This window comes from Lissotriton vulgaris, chromosome 2_2 (genome assembly GCF_964263255.1).
Source record: "Lissotriton vulgaris chromosome 2_2, aLisVul1.2, whole genome shotgun sequence".
NCBI classification, from domain to species: domain Eukaryota; kingdom Metazoa; phylum Chordata; class Amphibia; order Caudata; family Salamandridae; genus Lissotriton; species Lissotriton vulgaris.
Window position 1 is genome coordinate 316,647,743 of NC_141688.1, and position 18,616 is coordinate 316,666,358.

Consider the following 18,616-nt stretch of genomic DNA (forward strand, 5'->3'; position numbering starts at 1 on the left):
GCGGGTACTCCTTTCTACAGGAGTGCGGGCAGGTCTGGAGCAACCAGACCCACAGTGTAAATTGTAGGTTTCGTCGCCAAGATGGCCGCTGACCACATGGGAAGTGGCCGGGATGGCGAGTGGAGTGGCACAAAACAAAAGGGCCCCACGCAGATTGTGGAGATGCTGGAGGGCTATTCTTTGGTGCAAATGCTGCTCGGTTGTGGGGCTTCTCAAACCCCAAAGCACAGAGTCGAGGGTGCCTCGGGTGCTGCGCAGTCAGCGTCTCGGGGGTCTTCCAAGATGTCCGGTCCCACGTCTCTCAGTGCCTCCACGGGTCCCTTCTTTGCAGGGACTGTGGATTGGGCTGTGAGAAGTCTGGGAGGCTGGGTCTTGTCAGGCTCTGCACTCGGGCTCCGGCGGGAGGCGGCAGCAAAGCAGACGTCGAGGTGCTGGATGGTGCCTGTGTTCACAGGATGGCCCCTCCTAGGCCACAAGGGAGATGCTCTTCAGTCTTCTATTCATCAGAATGTCGAAGTCCAGTCGTCTTCTTAGTTTAAAGTTGATTCAGGATGATCTGCTGTGCTAGGGCACTGCTCCCACTCTTATTCCAATCTGAGGGGTGGATCTCCTGCTAGGTCCCTCCCTATGGGTGGGACCAGGAAGGGGGCGGTTACACCCCATTTCCTTTGTCCAGGTCACACTGGAGCTGGGGCTGGTGTGCCCCAGAACCGGTTTGACCGGATTATGCAAGGGGAAGCCTTGTGCTCCCCAGGCACTGTCTGGTTTCTTTCAAACCTCCCTGCTACAATCCACTATCTCCTGTCTGGGGTGGTGTGACACCTCCCTGCGACAGGAAAGCCTTTGTCCAGGCCTCCTCTGCTGAGTTTCGGTCAGCATCAGGAGGTCAGACATGTGTCTGTGGCAGAAGCATCCATTTTGTGGATCTGAGGCTCTTTTAAAAATCAACCGCGTTTTAGCAAAAGTAACATGTCGTCCCCTTTAGAGGGGTGGAATGCTATCCCCGTCGACAGGACTGTCGAGGGGATAGTATTCCAAATCGTATGACACCTTACACGACATGTTTTGATAAAGCCAAACCAAAGTTAACATATAACCGCGAGGATTATAATGCACTTAATAGTATATGGTTTGGCATTATCCCGGAACAGCTAAGGGAATTGGTCCCGACAGCTGCAGACAGGCTCAGCCAATGCTAGAGCACCATCTCACATTAAACCACGCACTCTGCCTTCAGGATTGTCAAGGCCTGCCATAGGAGTGACTCACAGGTTTATATGTGTCCAGATAGGTTTAGATATAGGCATACTATATCTAAGCAAGGGGTGATTACACCACCTTGCCCCAGCTGAGTGATCAGCCAGTTGTGTCAATTTTAGATAGCCAGCCAGGGGTGGCAAAATATATGTTGCAGCCCCTGGTAGGCCTTGGATGCACCTATGCCCTGGGCACCTATAGTGCTCTGTACAGGGGCTGATAAGGTGACCCAAGCCAATCTAGGTATGCACCTAGGGTACATGGAATCCATTTTACAGAGAGAGCAGATAGCCTGGGGCCCTGATTAGCAGGGAACCAGGCCAACTAAGTCGAAAACCAGCTAAACACAAGGCAAAAAATCTGGGGTAACCATAGTCAGGTAGCCACCTTCCTACACCCTCCACCTGACGTTTGGAAACACTGACCTGTTGTGACACCCACAGACCAGCCCCGCAACCCTACAAGAGAACAGAATATGTCGGCATGGGTGCGGTTTCCTGTGACTTCACATGGCCAGTCCAGTGCATCTGGTAAACTAGTCAGTGCATTCTGGGAGTTGTAGTCCTTGGGCAGTTGATGTGCGCTTATAATAATAAACTGCAATGGAAAGCCTGGAACTGGTAAAGATGTGCAAGCAGCACAGAATGGTCGGTGCTCAGAGTACCTTTTCAGTAGACCCCCTGCCTCCTCTATAAAGAAGACAGCGTCCCGTTACCCATACAGCTCCCCTCGTTTCTTGTACTATAACATCGCTGTTTCGTTTTCAGGCCACTTCTGAAAAACATGTTTTGTATCCTCTGCTTAAAACTCATGCCAGAATGCATTGTGGGTATTGAAGTGTCAGTGTGAAGCCGTACAACCCATAATAAAAGATTTCTTGAATGTGACATGAAGGGGGCTGGTTGGTATCTCTGAGTGCAAAAAAATGTGAAAGACATCTGGGGTCTAAGTGGTCAGGTGTTTTTTTGCCCTGGTCTAATCGACTGTCGATTATAGGTTTGTGTGTTCCAGACACCAATAGAATCAGTGATGTTGGCCACTGCTTGTTGCTCAGTTTTCACTCCGCATTAGCGAAGCCATACGTAGGAACCCTAAAACTCTACAACCACCACCAGAATTTTCGGGGGCATCGCTCTCAACCTGTCAAAGTTGCAAGAGTTCCCTGGACAGTGAAATGCTTAGCCAACTCAACTTTAAATATTACGACGTGATGGCCAGCACCATGAACATTCAGTAAGTTGTTCATTTAGTGAGGGCTGTGAGAGAGTGAAGAGTGTGTCTATCTTGCCTCTCCCCTCATAAGTCCCTGAATCTGAGTACGGAGCAAAATACCAGACATGTAAGTTGTGCAGCACACGCCGCACTCCCTGTATTTTCTTTAGGTGCGTTTAAGCAGCTCAACCCTGATGACATTTACAGAATTAAAAAGCTCTGCATATTCTGATACGTGTGGGATTTAAAGAGGAACTCATACATTCAGCATGTGATGTACTTGGAATAACACTACCTCACCTGGTAAAAAGAAACTCCACTCGGCCTAATGGGTTTGTGGGACAGCTAACCAACTCTCCCATGGCCCACACGTCATTTGGACCTAATTGGGTTTGTGGCTAGACAGAACGCCAAGACTGGCTGAAGATATTACCCGTGACGTCATTCACCTGTTTTAATATTAACCACTCAACTCATTGATCAGGTGCCGCCACAACCCCAAGGATGCAGTGTTAACATCTGTACCGCCAGACAGCTACTTGCAAGCAGAGGTGGCCACTCAGCCCTCCTGTGCCTACTACTCCGTGCCGCGCTCCTTCAAGCATCAGCACCGACCTGGTGCGAAGACTCGTCGTCCTCCGCCGGCAGCGACATCCTGGGGGGCCAGGACCAAACAAGCAAGTCGGACCTTCCAGCGCAGACCGCTACCCACCTGCCCAGGCCTACTTGTCTCTCCTTGGCCTACCGAGTTGCAACGATGGGCTATCCGCATGCCGGGTGCACAGCATTTATGCCGATATGGCTTTCAGAAGCTGTTCAGAGAACCTGCTCTTTCCCAAGCCTGCAGCCCTCGAGAACCATCCAGGTCTCGCTGCTCCTGCCCCGCTGCCAGGCCAGGGCTCTGGTCGAGTACCCCCCGCCCACTGCCCTAGCCGAGGATGGCAAGTGCCACAGCTCAGTCTCCTTGGAGAATGTGAGCCCGCCAAAGGATCCTCATGGGGACACCCCCCTAAAATATATAGACTTGCACCTGAGAAGGGAGCAGTAACCTCTTCACCACAAGACCTCTGGAAAGCCCTGCGCGGCCATCTCCACCGAGGACCCGAGTCCATATGCAAGGATCAATTTCCATGAACCTGGAGACTTCCGAAACACTTCAGCAAAAGAAGGTGAGTCCTCTCCGTGCTTGGTCCTCAGTGTCATCACTGCTGGTGTACCTGAAGCAAATTAAATGCTTTTTCGGAAAGGAGCTCTTCCCCTGATTTCAGATTAATGAAAACTAGAGAGATTTACAAAAAAACCCTGGCCCAAAGGTGAAGACCATGTAATTGAGCAGCAGACAGGGAAACGTTTATGTAGGACCAAAAGGGGTCATTCTACTTATGCACGAAACATTTTCTGAAATGGTTTCAGTGGCACACGTGTATAATTGATCAGGGAGGTTAATTAACAAAGTTAAAAAACCATGTTGATTTGTAAAGTTGTTTTGTTTTCGTAGATGGCCCGTGAGCTAGTGATCTTTTAAACGTCTGGTCTAATTTTTTTTTATTGATCGAGAGTAGAACAAACATTCGATTTGTAAGAACTAACTAACTGTTGTAAGGAGGAGGGATTATGCTTACCATGTCAGTGATCACTGTTGCTCTACAAGCCTGTTGTTTATACAAACGTTGACTCGAGTGGCCACCGTGCGCTTGAGTAATCGATCCCACGTGGCTCTGTGTTGTAAATCCCAGAACCAGAGAGGCCGCCACACGCGTTTGCCTTTTCTCATTCCCTCCTTGTTAAAGAACAGTTAATGTTTCAGCACCCAGGCTATGTGCTGTATAGCTAAATTCATATAAGGTCCCAAAGGCGAGACCGATTGCATTGCAAATGCTTGTTTCCCTCTTCTATCCCTCCGCCATCCTTCTGAATCCAAATAACTAATATATCCACCACTCAAATTGCTTTCATATTTCACTATACTAATTTATCACTAATCCTTTATAGATTCCAAAGTAGCGTGCACCTCCCCAAAAAAGCATTGGGTAGTACGCACTACATAAATGCAATTATAATACAATACATTCTATTTTGAAGTTCGGATCTGTATGTTGGTGTGAAACGTGGATATATAGATCTGGGTGTAGTCATTCATAGCTGTTTAAGTGCTATTTTTTTCTGTCTCCACAGACATTATGCATTGTGTGAACCTTCGAGTGTCCATTTTGCCTAAAGTAAAAAAATATTGTTCTTTGTTTTAGGAATGGACCGACGTTCATCATTCTAGACACTTGGTCCGATCTTCCCGCCCTTGAAATGAACGGGTTTATTCATCTTGGTTTTAATGGGAATGAGGTTTGCAAACCCTTCTTTTCTGGAGTTATTAGGACAGATTTCCTTCAGAAATGTCTTTACTGGCGTAGAGACTGCGGGTGGCGTGGCATTTGTGTTGCCTTTGGTACTTCTTGTCCAGGGCTCTCTTACCTTATGGGGGTTAAATTATATTGTCTGTCTGTTGTCAGATGTCTTCTGACAGGGAAGTTTCCTGTTCCTCTTGAAGCTTTTGCTTCTCTGTGCTTGTGGGGTTGTTTCTTGTTTACATTTGCAATGGGAGATGGCACGATTTTTATGGAGAACCGTTCTCTTTTTTTCATTTAATTCCTACATATGTCTGGTCTGTGGTGAATTTCGACCAGCTAGTTCTTTTTGAGAGCTTTTATAGGATTAGTTTTCAGTCTCTACTCTGGTTGGGTCTAGCAAAGATATTTAATTGAAAAGTTGAGGAATCTGCGACTAGATATCTCTACCAGATGAACAAGTTACTTACCTTTGGTAATGTATTATCTGTTGGAGACACACAGTTTAGCCGCAGATTTCTCAACACCCCGCCCATCCTCCCCGCTCTGTGAACGGTCTGTAGTGTAAGGGTTATACCCTTTTCAGTACTGATTTTATATACCATTGATGAATGCTTCACTTGGTGTCATTTAACAGACCCATTGGTGTTACTTCTTAACCGCATCGCTGCAGCAGCTTTTCCTGCTGTGTGCAGCAATTTTTAAAAAGCCGCGTTACATGACGAGCTCAGCTCGTCATCCGCACACGACCACCGTGGCTGATGACGAGCTGAACTCGTCATCAGCAGCGAAGGGGTTAAATTAGACTTGGTATTGCCATACCCTTCATTTCTAGCTGCTTTGTCTCTCCATTGGATCTTTCTTATTGTCCTTGTTTGGGTATTATCATACCATTTATTTACATTTTCTTTTTTTTTTTTTTTTTTAATTTTTGTAAACCTTTATTGTGCATAGCAAGCGTACAATTACGGGCCTACAACCATACAGGCCGGCCTCGAAAGGAATCAATAGCACAAAAAGTACGGATATTGCAACTCAGCAGTCCCAATGAATGTACAAACGATAATTGTCTGAAACGTGGCCAAACTGAAGTGGGACCACCAGGCACAGGATGCATAAGGTTAATTTTTAAAGTTTTGAAGAGAAATTAGGATCAGGTGCATTCTATCCACTAAAAGAAATGGCAGGCAACGAACCAGCGAGACATGAGCAAGACGAGAAGTAAAATTAACAGCACTAAAGGATAGTGACCCTAAGGATACTAGCACGAGAAAACAATACATGCTGGCCATCGCCCGCCCCACGGACTCAGAACACCCAAATCCACAAAGATGACAGCAGCGACAGCGGAGAGAATAGGTAACACTACCCCGAAGCACCTGAGAACCCAAAGGAAGAAAGAAAGAAAAAGAAAAGGAAGAGGTAAAGAAGAGAAAACACAAGAAAAAGGCCCATAGAAACCGAAACTAAAACAAAACCCCTACCCCCCACCCCCCACCCTGCACGTAAGCGGAGGCTACGGCCTACCCCCCCCCCCAAGCTGCGTGCCTGTCGCCCACAAACCGAACCCGAAATTTAGAGTAGAGAGAGAAAAGAGAGGTAAAAGAAAAACGTAATTCACAGAAGAACGGAGGAGGGCCGTCGAATATATTCAAAGCACTATACAGTTTCATTCCGGCCGCCCGATCCCAGACCCCGCGACCAATACAATACCCATAGTTGATATCCCCGGCAGTCCTTCAGTGACCCAGCAGTACAAGTAAAACAGTCCCGACATGACGGGGGGGCACACTCAACCCTGGCCCCTGCGATATGGGGCAACGACGTAGTCCGGCCTCACGGTAGACATCTTGCAGGAGGAAAGCGATCCAAGCATCATGATCCAGGCGGGGGGACGATCAATGTAGTCCATCCGATAGTCCGCCGTGTAGGAGTCCGCAGCAGAGTCCAGGATAACGCACAACAAAGTTTCTCCGAGATTGGAAGAACCAGTCAGTAGGAGTGGATTCAGGATTAGGAGTCGAGACACGCCAGGGTCCTTAGGAGGAGAAACTAGACATGACTTCCAGCTGCAATGCTCTTGCCACACTACATGTCCCGTAACTGCAGCCTGTCCCCAGAATAGTTCAGCCGACATCTTGACTGCGCTTGGGTCCCGCACCCGTTGTGTGCCCGTGATGGCCGGAGAGGAAAAACAACAGAAGGCAGCATCAGTAGGAGACACTGTGTCCTGCTCCCGGGAGCGTCCATGTTTAAGCAGCGGTGCCACAGAGGAAATCAAAGCCAGCCGGTCTCCCAATACACGAACGGCAGAATGGAGAGCTGCTCTCACAGTTTCCAGGGCGCACATCACATCACTGAGCGACACAGATGCGCCGGAATGAGAGGGTTGGGCAGATCTCGGCAAGCAGGGCGAACAAAGGCAGCACTGTCCGTCTAGCCATCCACCATTGCCATCCATGGCCAGCAGAGCACCGTCGATATCCGGGCAACAGCACAAACAGCCTTGGGGCACATGAAGGGCACACGACATGGAAGCAGAGTAGTAATGCGGTATGGCAGGACGGCTGTATCTTCGGTAGCAGCCCAGGGTCCGCTGCTACAAAAAGGGAGATCAGCTTGTAAGATGGCGCCCAGCCCGGCGCGTAGGGAGACAAAGTATCCCCCAATGTTGCATCCGGGTGAAAAACACGATACAAAGTGTTTTCAGTACCAGCGATGTGCGCGACCCTGAGAAGCAAGAAAGCACACCGCCGGGAGCAGGACGAGGCTGAAACCGCCGTAGATGGTCCACCGGCCACGGCGGCTGTTGTAATGAGCGAAGCCGACCCCAGGCAGAGAACAAAGACCCAGCCGTAGCCGCGCAGCGCGAGGCAGGGGAGAAGTTGTTTCAGTGGGTGTGCCGCCGGGATCCAGACAGAAAGCACACCAATAGATCCGGGGTCTCTTCCCGTTTCCGCCGATGTCGCGTAGTAGCAGGATAGGTCGCAGGATGAGGCGGAAAACGGGAGAAAAGCAAGAGGGTCGGCGGAGCCGAGAGATCAGGCGGCCATCATGGTCGCTGGTTAGGCTCCTCCCCCTATTTACATTTTCTAATTATGTTCTTAAGCATACATTTATCTTTTTTGGCACACTGTTCCATTGCCAGTTTCTGTAGTGGCTCCGTGTTTTGGAGCAGAAGGTTTGACAGAAGTAACTGACGTCTGCGCTTTGGAGGGTACTTGTATAACTCCACTGATGTCCCAACTGGAGCTGAAATCATCATGGGGTCGTATGGCACCGTACACTGGCATGCAGAGAGACTGCTGAAAAATGTCTGTATCCAGTCTGACGCCTGGAGAGAATTCTAAAGATAAGGAATCTGCGACTAGACTGTGTCTCTACCAGATAATGTTAAGGTAAGTAACTTTATTTATTTATTTAATATTTAGGCTTCTAGAGCGCGACAGCTACCCGTAGGGGTCTCCCGGCGCTAAAATACTGCAACTTGTTCATTAACCTGCTCTTGGTGGCAGCCGCGTTGATAGGTGACTAGTCGTCTATGATCTTTGTGTCTATGGCTGTTCAAACAATGGTAATGTTGATGACCACACAGTCGACAACCCACCGGTACCAAACAAAGCAGTCGACTATGCCAGCAGAGAAAAGAGCTGATGGTAACTTTGATTTCAGATGCAGATATTCCTACAGTGCTTTTACCTTCGGATCATTTACTTTGCAAAGTATGTCTGCTTCTGCCACAGAAGATTCTGGAAACCGGGGATAAATCTTACAATAACGTTTGTCCCTGCTGTAATCCCATCGTAACTTTGGTCATGTGTAGATCTGGTTAACGAGGAAAGGATGATGACAATACCCATAGCTACTATTACGAAGAAAAGAATCTGTCGCAATGGGGTTCTGATCATCCACACAGTGCTCTGAACTCCCAGGGAACTGCGATGTTGCAGGACCTCATTGATTTTAATTATTATCTTCACCGCATTATGTCAAATTAAACAAGATTTCGTCCTCAGAACCATCCCTAGCTGCAACAGCCCCCTTCTGCACCACACCGGCTGAAATCCACCTCCTGTGCACTGTCAGTAGTTCCTAACCAGCGGTACAGGGATTCTTGAAGGTCTGGGAAACGATCTCACCGGTTCCATGACTGCTTATAAATTAACAGATTAATAAAAGTGTATATAAGGAAAGAAGCAACATGTAAAATTGGTTTTCAAAACCTTCTGTTAAAATGACAAAAATAGAATCCGTAGCTAAAAAGTAAGGTAGTATTCTTAGATTGATGTGTGGGTTTATATATAGCACTGATGAGGGGGGACCTCGATTGCATTTAGAAAAGCTCTAGCCTTCACATTAAAAGTAATATTGATATTTTGTGAAATACCGAGGATGAGAACACCGACCAACAGAGTTACCAGAGTGTTTGTAAAACATGGAATGACTGGTTCTGGCACCTTAAATAGAGAGAAACAGGAAGTTGAAAGTAACTTACAGGAAATGGTTTCACCATGATAGATTGGGATAGTGCCATTAGTAGAGAATATATCTGCATCCATACCAGTTTGTCAATAGCAAAACTCCCCATTTTCTACCATGTGACTCGAAGGAAAATGTCTTATTTCATGTGTTTCATAGGAGAATGGGTGAGGTACATTGAGGTAGGCTTACAAAACATGCCTCTCTATTAAAATGCACTGTGTTAGATTGGATGGTCTCTGGTGGGCAGAGGTGAGTACTTCTGTCCCAGCCGGGACCGGCCTCCTCTAGGTAGGATAGGGGGCTATCCCCTTAGTAGTATCACCAAGCAATCAGACTGAACCTCGAGGGCCAGTGTAAAGCATTTATGATCATGTACAGTAATATTTTGCCACACTACAAACGGGCACCACACCGGTTTTCTATGAAAATATAGTATCCTTTATATATTGATTTATCACAAGGCCCAATAACAGTACAACTTCACAATAAGGAAGGAAGGTTGGGGCGACTGTTCGGGGGTTGGAGATGGGCATGGGGTCAGTTCAGGTTGCTTTCGAGTAGCTAGGGCGACTCGGGTACTCACAGTCAAAGAATATGGGGTGCGATTCTCCAGGTATGAGCCGCGACAAAGTCAGCAGGGCTCGTGATGGTGAAATGCTTTGCGTACTGGTGGTACGATTCTCAAGGTACGAGCCACGACGAAGTCAGCAGGGCTCAAGATGGTGAAATTCTTTGCGTACTGGTGGTACGATTCTCAAGGTACAAGCCACGACGAAGTCAGCAGGGCTCGAGATGGTGAAATGCTTTGCGTATTGGTGGTACGATTCTCAAGGTACGAGCCGCGATGAAGTCAGCAGGGCTCGTGATGGTGAAATGCTTTGCGTACTGGCGGTACGATTCTCAAGGTACGAGCCTTGGAAGAAGCAGCTGTTTAACATGTTCTCACAGCGAATACTGTAATAATGCTTCTTGTTCTCTCCTGCAGGGGGATTCCATGGAGCTGGAAATCTGGTGCCTGGAGATGAATGAAAAGTGAGTAGCATAACCTCTTTTCGATGTCTCTACTATGCATGTGTGATTAGTTTCTTTATGAATTGTCTGTTCAGACCTCTGCTCGGAATGAAACAGAGTAGAGACGTATCAAGAGAAAGAGAGGACTCGATAGCTAGTCCTTGTCCCCATGGGATTATATGTATCAACAAAGAAGACTAGCTATATATGACTTTATGGGTTAGACTCTGACTAGTTTTGTCAGTTGGCACCTTATAGGTGTGTTCATGAAGCCCTCACCCACCAACCTGGTTGGTGGCATGCTTCATCATTGGGCCCACCCAGTAACACCTAATATGTCCCGGGTGTGCTACAACACCTGATTACAGCGGAGCTGGTATATTACTGAGAGTGCAGTGTTTACGTTTTGTGAAGGGACAGTTAAAATGGCTTGGCGGAGGTCCCAGTACCCGAGGGTAAATTAAACTTTAATATCTGGGCCGCTGTCGGCGTTTAAAATAAGGCAAGAGGATGTTTGGTGGTGAGTTTCGACCTCCTACATCCATTGTTGGTCGACATGTTTCAGCCAGTGCCTTAGGATTAATCTGGCTTTCCTCAGGACCTATTTAAAGAGTTCTTGTGCAAGTTAAAAAGGTGTATTAGTGTAATACAAACTATGTGTTAAACTCACTAAGGTGTTTTTCTAGGTGTGAGAGGGGGATTCCCTTCTCATGCATACCTACACATCAACATATAGGACACAGACAAAACATATAGGTAAAGAGAGTCACTTGGCATATTGCTAAAGTCATACACACGAATAAAGGCCGAGACTTAAAGTGCAAGGTGGGTAGACTAAAGTCGGCCAAAGTGTAACAGTGCTGGTGGTACCGTTAGGGTGATTATCGTTTTCTAATTAGGTGTGGTGAGGCTAGAACATGGGAATCACACTCAAAAATATACAGTGTGAAAAAGCGGAATGAAACACACATTCCCGAGTTTGGTTAAGCACCAAGGACATTCGTAGTAAATTAGACCGTCTTCCATGGAGAGTTTGCCATTTGTATACACTATATTTTTCTCCCCATTCATTTTATGTTATGTCGCGTTTTGTGAAACTTAAGAAAGCTTTGGTTGAATAAGATGACTAAGGATTGGATTATAGTAGGTAAGTGGCGAGTGTGGGCGTGAATGTAAGCATGGTGGAGTGTGGCTGATTGAGTGCTGAATAAATATATAAAGGTTAGTTGGTAAGGTGACGGAAGGCAATAGTGCCCGTATTCATCGCTCCTTACAAGAAGAAATCTGACCCTACTTAAGAGCTCCAGGCATTCGACAGTCAGTCCCAGATTGAAATGCAGTGCCATTTATCTACTTCAATGTTTTAAAATGTTTTTTAAAATTCCTGAAAATGTTTGTGATTTAGAAGACATATTTTCAAAGAGGGCTTTTTGGCTTCATTCCGTGTCATTGCATGTCCGCCTCTGAATTTCTGTTTCTAGGCAGATATGGGTTGGTCTGTGAGGTATATATAAAGTCTCATCTCACATTTCCTTTCTTCAACAAGTGCCTTTCATGTTGTGATGAAAGTCATATGAGGATAAGCCTAGCTTGAGTTGTAACATACATATAGGGTGCTTGTTAGAAAGTTCATTATTCATTGGGATGGATGATTTTCCACCGCGTGGTATAAAGTCACCAACTTGCTGGGTTCAACACAAGGATTCAATTACTTAAACCTGAGCTCACCGGCTGGTAGCTCTGACAGAACAGATAGGCTTAACTAGGAGAGAATGTGTAAAGCATTTGAAGTTCGAAAATGGTTGAAAAGTCAAACACACAACATAATAAAAATCATTATGCAGTTTATGGAAGTTGAGAAAATGTAACACACTAAATGATATCAAAATGATACAAATCCAATAAAGTGAACAGGAGATATGAATTTTAAGAGAAAAGAGCAAAGAAAAAGAAAATCGCCAGTAGAAGGTAACGTCAGCATGTGACTGGAACTTAGGTGTGATCAGCCAGACTGTAGTGGAGCACAGGTTGGATAGACCAAGCAGGTTCAGTCCCCAGTCTAAGATTTTACCTCCTAGCTTAGTCTCTGAAATGAAAGTCCATGTCCTCCGGCAGGGCAAGGTTGCAGGCTGTATCCAAGAAAGTACTCTTGAAGATTCATAGCAGTTGGGCGAGGTTCTGCTGAAGCTCTTGCTTTTGGTGAGAAAAGCTCTGAGTGGTTAAAGTCCAGATTTTGTGCCCAGAGAAGTCAGCTCATTGAATGGATACTTTTCATGACTTTTCCCAGTTAAGATTTCTTTGTTTCAACGTAATCTCTTTTTTTGGGGGTCCAGAATCCCTCAGTAGGGCAAGGCTGTAGCTGGGAACTTTGAACTGAAGTCCAATAGGATTGCAGCAAGGTTCCTCTGAATTGGGGTTTCAAGTGGCAAATACTCCCAGCTAGACCAACCTCATTTTCTAGCCCAGTGAGGTTGTACTTTGAGTGGTTTAATTTGGGTGGTTGGTCGTGGTCCTCGGGTGGCTTAGAAGTCCACATTTTCTAAGTTTCTACTTTACAAAGATGCTGGATAGGTCCAGATAGAGAAAGCCAATGATCTCAAGACTTCAGCCACAGCACTAGGGGTCAGAACTCATTCCACCTGAGAGACCAATAGCAGGCTGGTCCAGGCCAGGTCCAAGTGTAGCTGGTCTGGTGGGTACTTCAGGAACAAGGCCTCTTGCACCTTGTTGTATGCCTGTAGCCACACAGGAAGATAGACAATTGAACCTTGGAGTCCACTTCGTTGTCCTTTGCACATGTGGGAGCAGCTTCAGCTTCAGCCCTCCTCATAGGCCTTAAATGTGGAGACCTTCTGTTCTTCCACAAATCCAGAAAGTGTTGTGAGGAGATGTTGGTGAGGTTGTACAGCCCGTAACCAGTGGGTGAGGGTGACTCCTGACACTTCCTAACGAATTGTTAAAAGGTTGCCAAGAGCAACCCTACCTACTTTTACAGCACACATTGTTTGCCATACTGCAAAGAATCCCAGAGTACACTATTCTCGGGGAACCTAAGATGGAACAGGCCTTCAGCCCTTGGAAGGGAGTGCGTCACCGAGGAGTGTGTATAGGTAAATGAGCTTTCCTGTCCTCCTAAACAACGCAAAACTGATTGAGAGACCACCTCCTTCTCCCAATGGGTTGGTGGTATTACTTGCCTGAGTTTTAACTTCTACTACCAATCACCTGTAACTGGAGTTCATAAAGTCATTTGATCCCAGAGGTTGGTGGCTGAGGAGATAATCAGTTGAGGCATTCTTAGTCACTGGCCTGATGGAGATGAGGTGAGGAATAGTTTTCAGCCTCAGTTGATTTCTTTTCAGAAGATATTCAGGGTTGTTTAAGCACCCCATCCTGTTGTGAAGGTACTGCATTCTACAGCTTGATAACTTCAAAAGCACTAGAACTGCTTACTAACCTTTTTGCAAGACCCACATTGCTGTTTTTCTAATGTTCTGGAGCGTTTTGTATCCAATCCTGAATTGGTTCCATCCATGAAAATCTGGAAACAAATAATAATTTGTAGTTGTTCCTCTCTCTTTTTAGGTATTGTGAGCTTAGGTGTCGGTTTGTGATCAGAGTTCAACTAGGTCTTGGCTCTTTTTAATTTTATGTTTGGTGATATCTCCGTGCACTCCTTAATTTGAATCCAAGATTTCAGAAAGTTCGTGAGGCGCAATCCTTGACGCACTGTGCCTGGCAGTGCCTTAAATCATAGAGAGAATGTGTGATATGGATATCACTAAGGACGCGTCATTCAACATGAAACACAAGAGGTTTCTTCACTCGTTCAACATTGCTTAATTGTCGAAATTAAACCAGTCTTGTCATTATTGTACTCATCATGTATTTTTATTATTTGTTAAATCATTATGCTCTTCAAAGATGTTTGTATGAACCGTAATATTGATCGGTTCCGCGTTCTGACGCCGAGAGCACAGCGCGTTACTTTTCCGAGCCCCTGACGAAGGGTTATCCTTTTAACCCGAAATGCATTGGCCGAGCATGAAGTAATGCAATTTATCTGCTTATGTTTGGAAATGAATTCATACAAACATCTTTGAAGAGCATAATGATTTAACAAAGAATAAAAATACATGTTGAATGACGCGTCCTTAGTGATATCCATATCACACATTCTCTCTATTCTTTTTAATTTTATGTCAGGTACCAACATTAATTAAGGCAGTAGGCGCTCCACTTGTTAAAAAGGAGGCATTGATTGTTATTTTTTTTGTATCTAATGTGATACAGAGTTTTAATTGAGTTATCCTTGGAGGTTGTGATGATTGTAGGAAACTGGGCTTTTGTTGCAGTTTTCCGCCCACTTTTTGCCCTCTTTTTAGCTACTGGATGCAGATTTTCGACTTTGCCAGTGCACTGAAGCCTGCTAACAAGACCTGAATGCCAGTGCTCTATTACCCAAAACAAGGTGCTGTCTAATTGTGCTACAGTTGGCTAAGTACTTCAACACCCCATAAAGTCCCTAGTAAATAGTACCTAAGGTACTACTTGTTTTCCCCTGAGGCGGAAGCCGGGGGCATTTTGCTTTCTCTGCTAACTACTAAAATCGAACCTGTATGATTGTGTGCTCATAAACTGTTTGTGTGGTGACTTATGACCTGTATGCAGTCGCGCTGACCGGCATTTTAAACATTGTAATTATTTTAATTGTGGCTCTTTTAAAAATCGGTTACTGACCGCCTGCATGTTTGGACGAGATTAAATCGTCACAGGGGTCCCGATCTCCACTTCTTCACCGGTGCAGCCGAGCACAGCGCTCTCGCCGGCTGGGCAAAGCGGAACCGCCATCTTGGGGGGAGGCAGGGTAGCGCTCCAGCTCCTGGACGCCTCCCGCCCTCCCTCACTACTTAAGGAGTGTTAGTAATTGTGGAAACTGACTACTTGTTTTCCCCTGAGGCGGAAGCCGGGGGCATTTTGCTTTCTCTGCTAACTACTAAAATCGAACCTGTATGATTGTGTGCTCATAAACTGTTTGTGTGGTGACTTATGACCTGTATGCAGTCGCGCTGACCGGCATTTTAAACATTGTAATTATTTTAATTGTGGCTCTTTTAAAAAATCGGTTACTGACCGCCTGCATGTTTGGACGAGATTAAATCGTCACAGGGGTCCCGATCTCCACTTCTTCACCGGTGCAGCCGAGCACAGCGCTCTCGCCGGCTGGGCAAAGCGGAACCGCCATCTTGGGGGGAGGCAGGGTAGCGCTCCAGCTCCTGGACGCCTCCCACCCTCCTCCCATTCCCTTCACGCTATGGATATAAAGAAACGACTTTCCCGTCCGCGCAGCGGGCGGGCGCAGCGGGCGCGCCGATGGCGCGCCGAAGGCAAGCCCGTCTGCGCCCGTCCGCGCCGGACCCGCGCCCAGCGCCAGTCCCCCTGCCTCTCATACCTGCATGATCACCTGGTCCTCGGAGCAACTTACATTGCTACGCCGTAACACTTGCAACCCGCACAAACATTGTAACCCCCAAACTTTGGACAACTGTTCTTATTCTTGCCCTGGGTGTAATCTTTTTATTCCCGCTTGCACTACACGGTGTTCACCATCTAACAGTGGTACTCACTGCTCATCTTCGCCTACCATTCATGCTGGCTTAATTAACTGCCGGTCTCTTCCTGCACATGCATCTGACATTTGGCTTCTACTAGATACAAACAAGTGGGATATTTTATTTCTCACTGAAACATGGCTTAAAGACTCGTCCATGCCAGATATCAATTTGGCCATTCCCTCCGGCTTCCGTTTGGTAGGCATTAATCGTGACGGCACTAAACCTGGAGGGGGTCTGGCGATCATTGCTAAATCTCACTTTACTCTGAGCTCGACTAAAATTATTAACCTCGGTTTGATCGAGGCCATGTATTTTGTAATTAAGGAAGCCGCCCGCACTATCTTTGCTGGTATCCTTGTATATAACCCCCCCCCTGTTACTGCCTGTTCTCTCAGTGCCCTTGTGCACTCAATTGCGGACTTTTCCCTTAAACACTCGCACTTCACAGTGCTGGGAGATTTTAATCTTCATATAGATAATCCTTCCTGTGTTCAAGCCTCTTCAATTCTGGAAACCCTACAAGGACTGACCTTGTCCCAACTAGTTAAAGGCCCTACGCACAAAGCCGGTCACACATTAGATTTGATTTTTTCAAATCATCCTTGCATAACGGTTTTTCCATCTCTCCCTCTTACCTGGTCTGACCACTTTTTTATCCCCTTTCATATTGACAGACCTCCCCTTCCCCCTACCTCTTCCCTTAGCAGAGATAGTGGTCGTAAATGGGTCAAGGTGACCTGTGACGCCATTGAGTCTCAATTTCAGTTCCATTTTAATCAGACGGTGGATCTGGACATGGAAACGGCAAGATACAACTCTGTCCTTACCTCAGCACTTGATTCCATTGCTCCTCTTGCTCCCCTGGCATCCGCCAGATCTCGTCCCTCGGCTCCCTGGTTCACCCCCCTCCTTCGCGAGGAAAAAAGCAAATGTAAAAGGCTAGAACGCATGTGGCGTCAGAAATATGATCCAGAGGCTAAACTGGCCTATAAATCTGCTTTAAATAAATTTCAAATGCTCAAACGTTCCTCCATGAGATCATATTTCTCCAACCGTATTCAACAGGCACAGAATTCATCAAAAACTCTCTTCTCAATTGTGAAAGATTTTGTTACTCCTCTGGCCATAAAAACTCAATGCAGCCCTACCCAAGATCTTTGCAATGGTCTCTCTGATTTTTTTTCAGGACAAAATTGCTAAACTTGCTTCTTCATTTGTCTCAGCCATGCCCAACCCAATTCCAGACTCCTCTCCCCTTACGCAAAGTTCCTTCAACTCCTTTAATGAATTATCATTTGAGTCTGCTTTATCTCTTCTTCAGCAAGTCAAGTCTGGCTCACCTATAGACCCTGTCCCTGCTAAAATAATGGGCAATCTTGCCCCTGTTTTAATTAATCCCCTTCTTTCCATTTGGAACGCCTCCCTGACCCAGGGTCTTTTTCCTTCAGCTTGGAAACAAGCTAGGCTGCTTCCCATTCTTAAAAAACCCAATGCTGATCCTTCCCTGTTCTGCAGTTACCGACCCATTTCGCTTCTGCCCAAGCCAGCTAAGATATTGGAGAAAGTTGTTCAGAAACAAATGGCCCAGTTCTTGGAAACAAATAAACTGCTTCACGATTCTCAATCTGGGTTTCGAACCGGTTACAGCACCGAGACAGCGTTGCTGGAAGTCTCAGAGACAATTAGGGAATCGGTGGATAGGGGTGAGGAGGCCATGCTGGTTCTCCTCGACCTATCCGCCGCATTCGACACGGTTTCCCATGTCATTCTTACATCCAGACTTCAACAGCTGGGGATTGAGGGCACTGTCCTAGCATGGATCAAATCCTTTTTATCCGGACGGACCCAAAGGGTACTGTTGCATCCATACCAATCTGAAGATAAACCCCTCCTGTGTGGCGTACCCCAGGGATCAGCCTTGAGCCCTTTATTGTTTAATGTTTACCTGGCCCCCCTTGCCAAGGTAGTTGAGTCTTTCGGAGTCAGGGTGGTCTCTTATGCTGATGATACTCAGCTTGTTTTTTCATTTAGAGACCATTCTGACTCCCTCTTTTCCAACTTTCGAAACTGCCTTGGTAATATTTGCACTTGGATGGCTGCTAACCATCTTGCCCTTAACACTGAAAAAACAGAGGTCCTTTTTTTCAGCCAGAAAACTGCTCCCCCTTCAACCCTCTGGTGGCCTACCATTCTGGACCCTCCTCCTGTACCAGTGCATTCAGCCCGCAACCTGGGCTTTATATTTGACAATACCTTGTCCGGAAAAATCCAGGTTAATAAAGTGGCGGCTGCTTGCTTTAATAAACTGCGCATGATCAGGAAGATTTTTCCCTATCTCCCCCAGTCTTCCCGTAAAACAGTGGTTCAGGGACTCATTACGTCTCACCTTGATTATGCCAACAGCCTCTATGCCGGTGCCCCCCAATACCTCATTGATCGACTTCAGATTATACAAAATGCGGCTGCAAGGCTGATTGGCAACATCCCTCCACGCAACTCGGTCAGAGCCTACCGAGAGGAGCTTCATTGGCTCCCAATTGCCCGCCGCATTGACTTTAAGGTTCTGACCCTTGCCTTTAGGGCAATTAATGGCATTGGCCCCTGCTATCTGAGCAAAAGGCTTAATATAGCTTCTTCAGTAAGGCATCTGAGATCTAATAGTCTACGCCTGATGACGGTTCCTCGCTTCAGACTCAC

At 46.5% G+C, this 18,616-nt stretch overlaps 1 protein-coding gene across 9 annotated transcripts in view; it reads left to right on the forward strand.

Annotated features, from left to right (window-relative positions):
* ATG13 (autophagy related 13) overlaps positions 1 to 18,616 on the forward strand; it is a 391,361-nt gene that overhangs the window by 92,742 nt on the left and 280,003 nt on the right. For all 9 annotated transcript variants that reach the window (XM_086959657.1, XM_086959658.1, XM_086959659.1 and 6 more), the window contains exon 5: positions 10,279 to 10,325. In XM_086959657.1, coding sequence (XP_086815783.1) covers positions 10,279 to 10,325 — 47 coding nt within the window. The remainder of the gene's footprint in view (positions 1 to 10,278; positions 10,326 to 18,616) is intronic.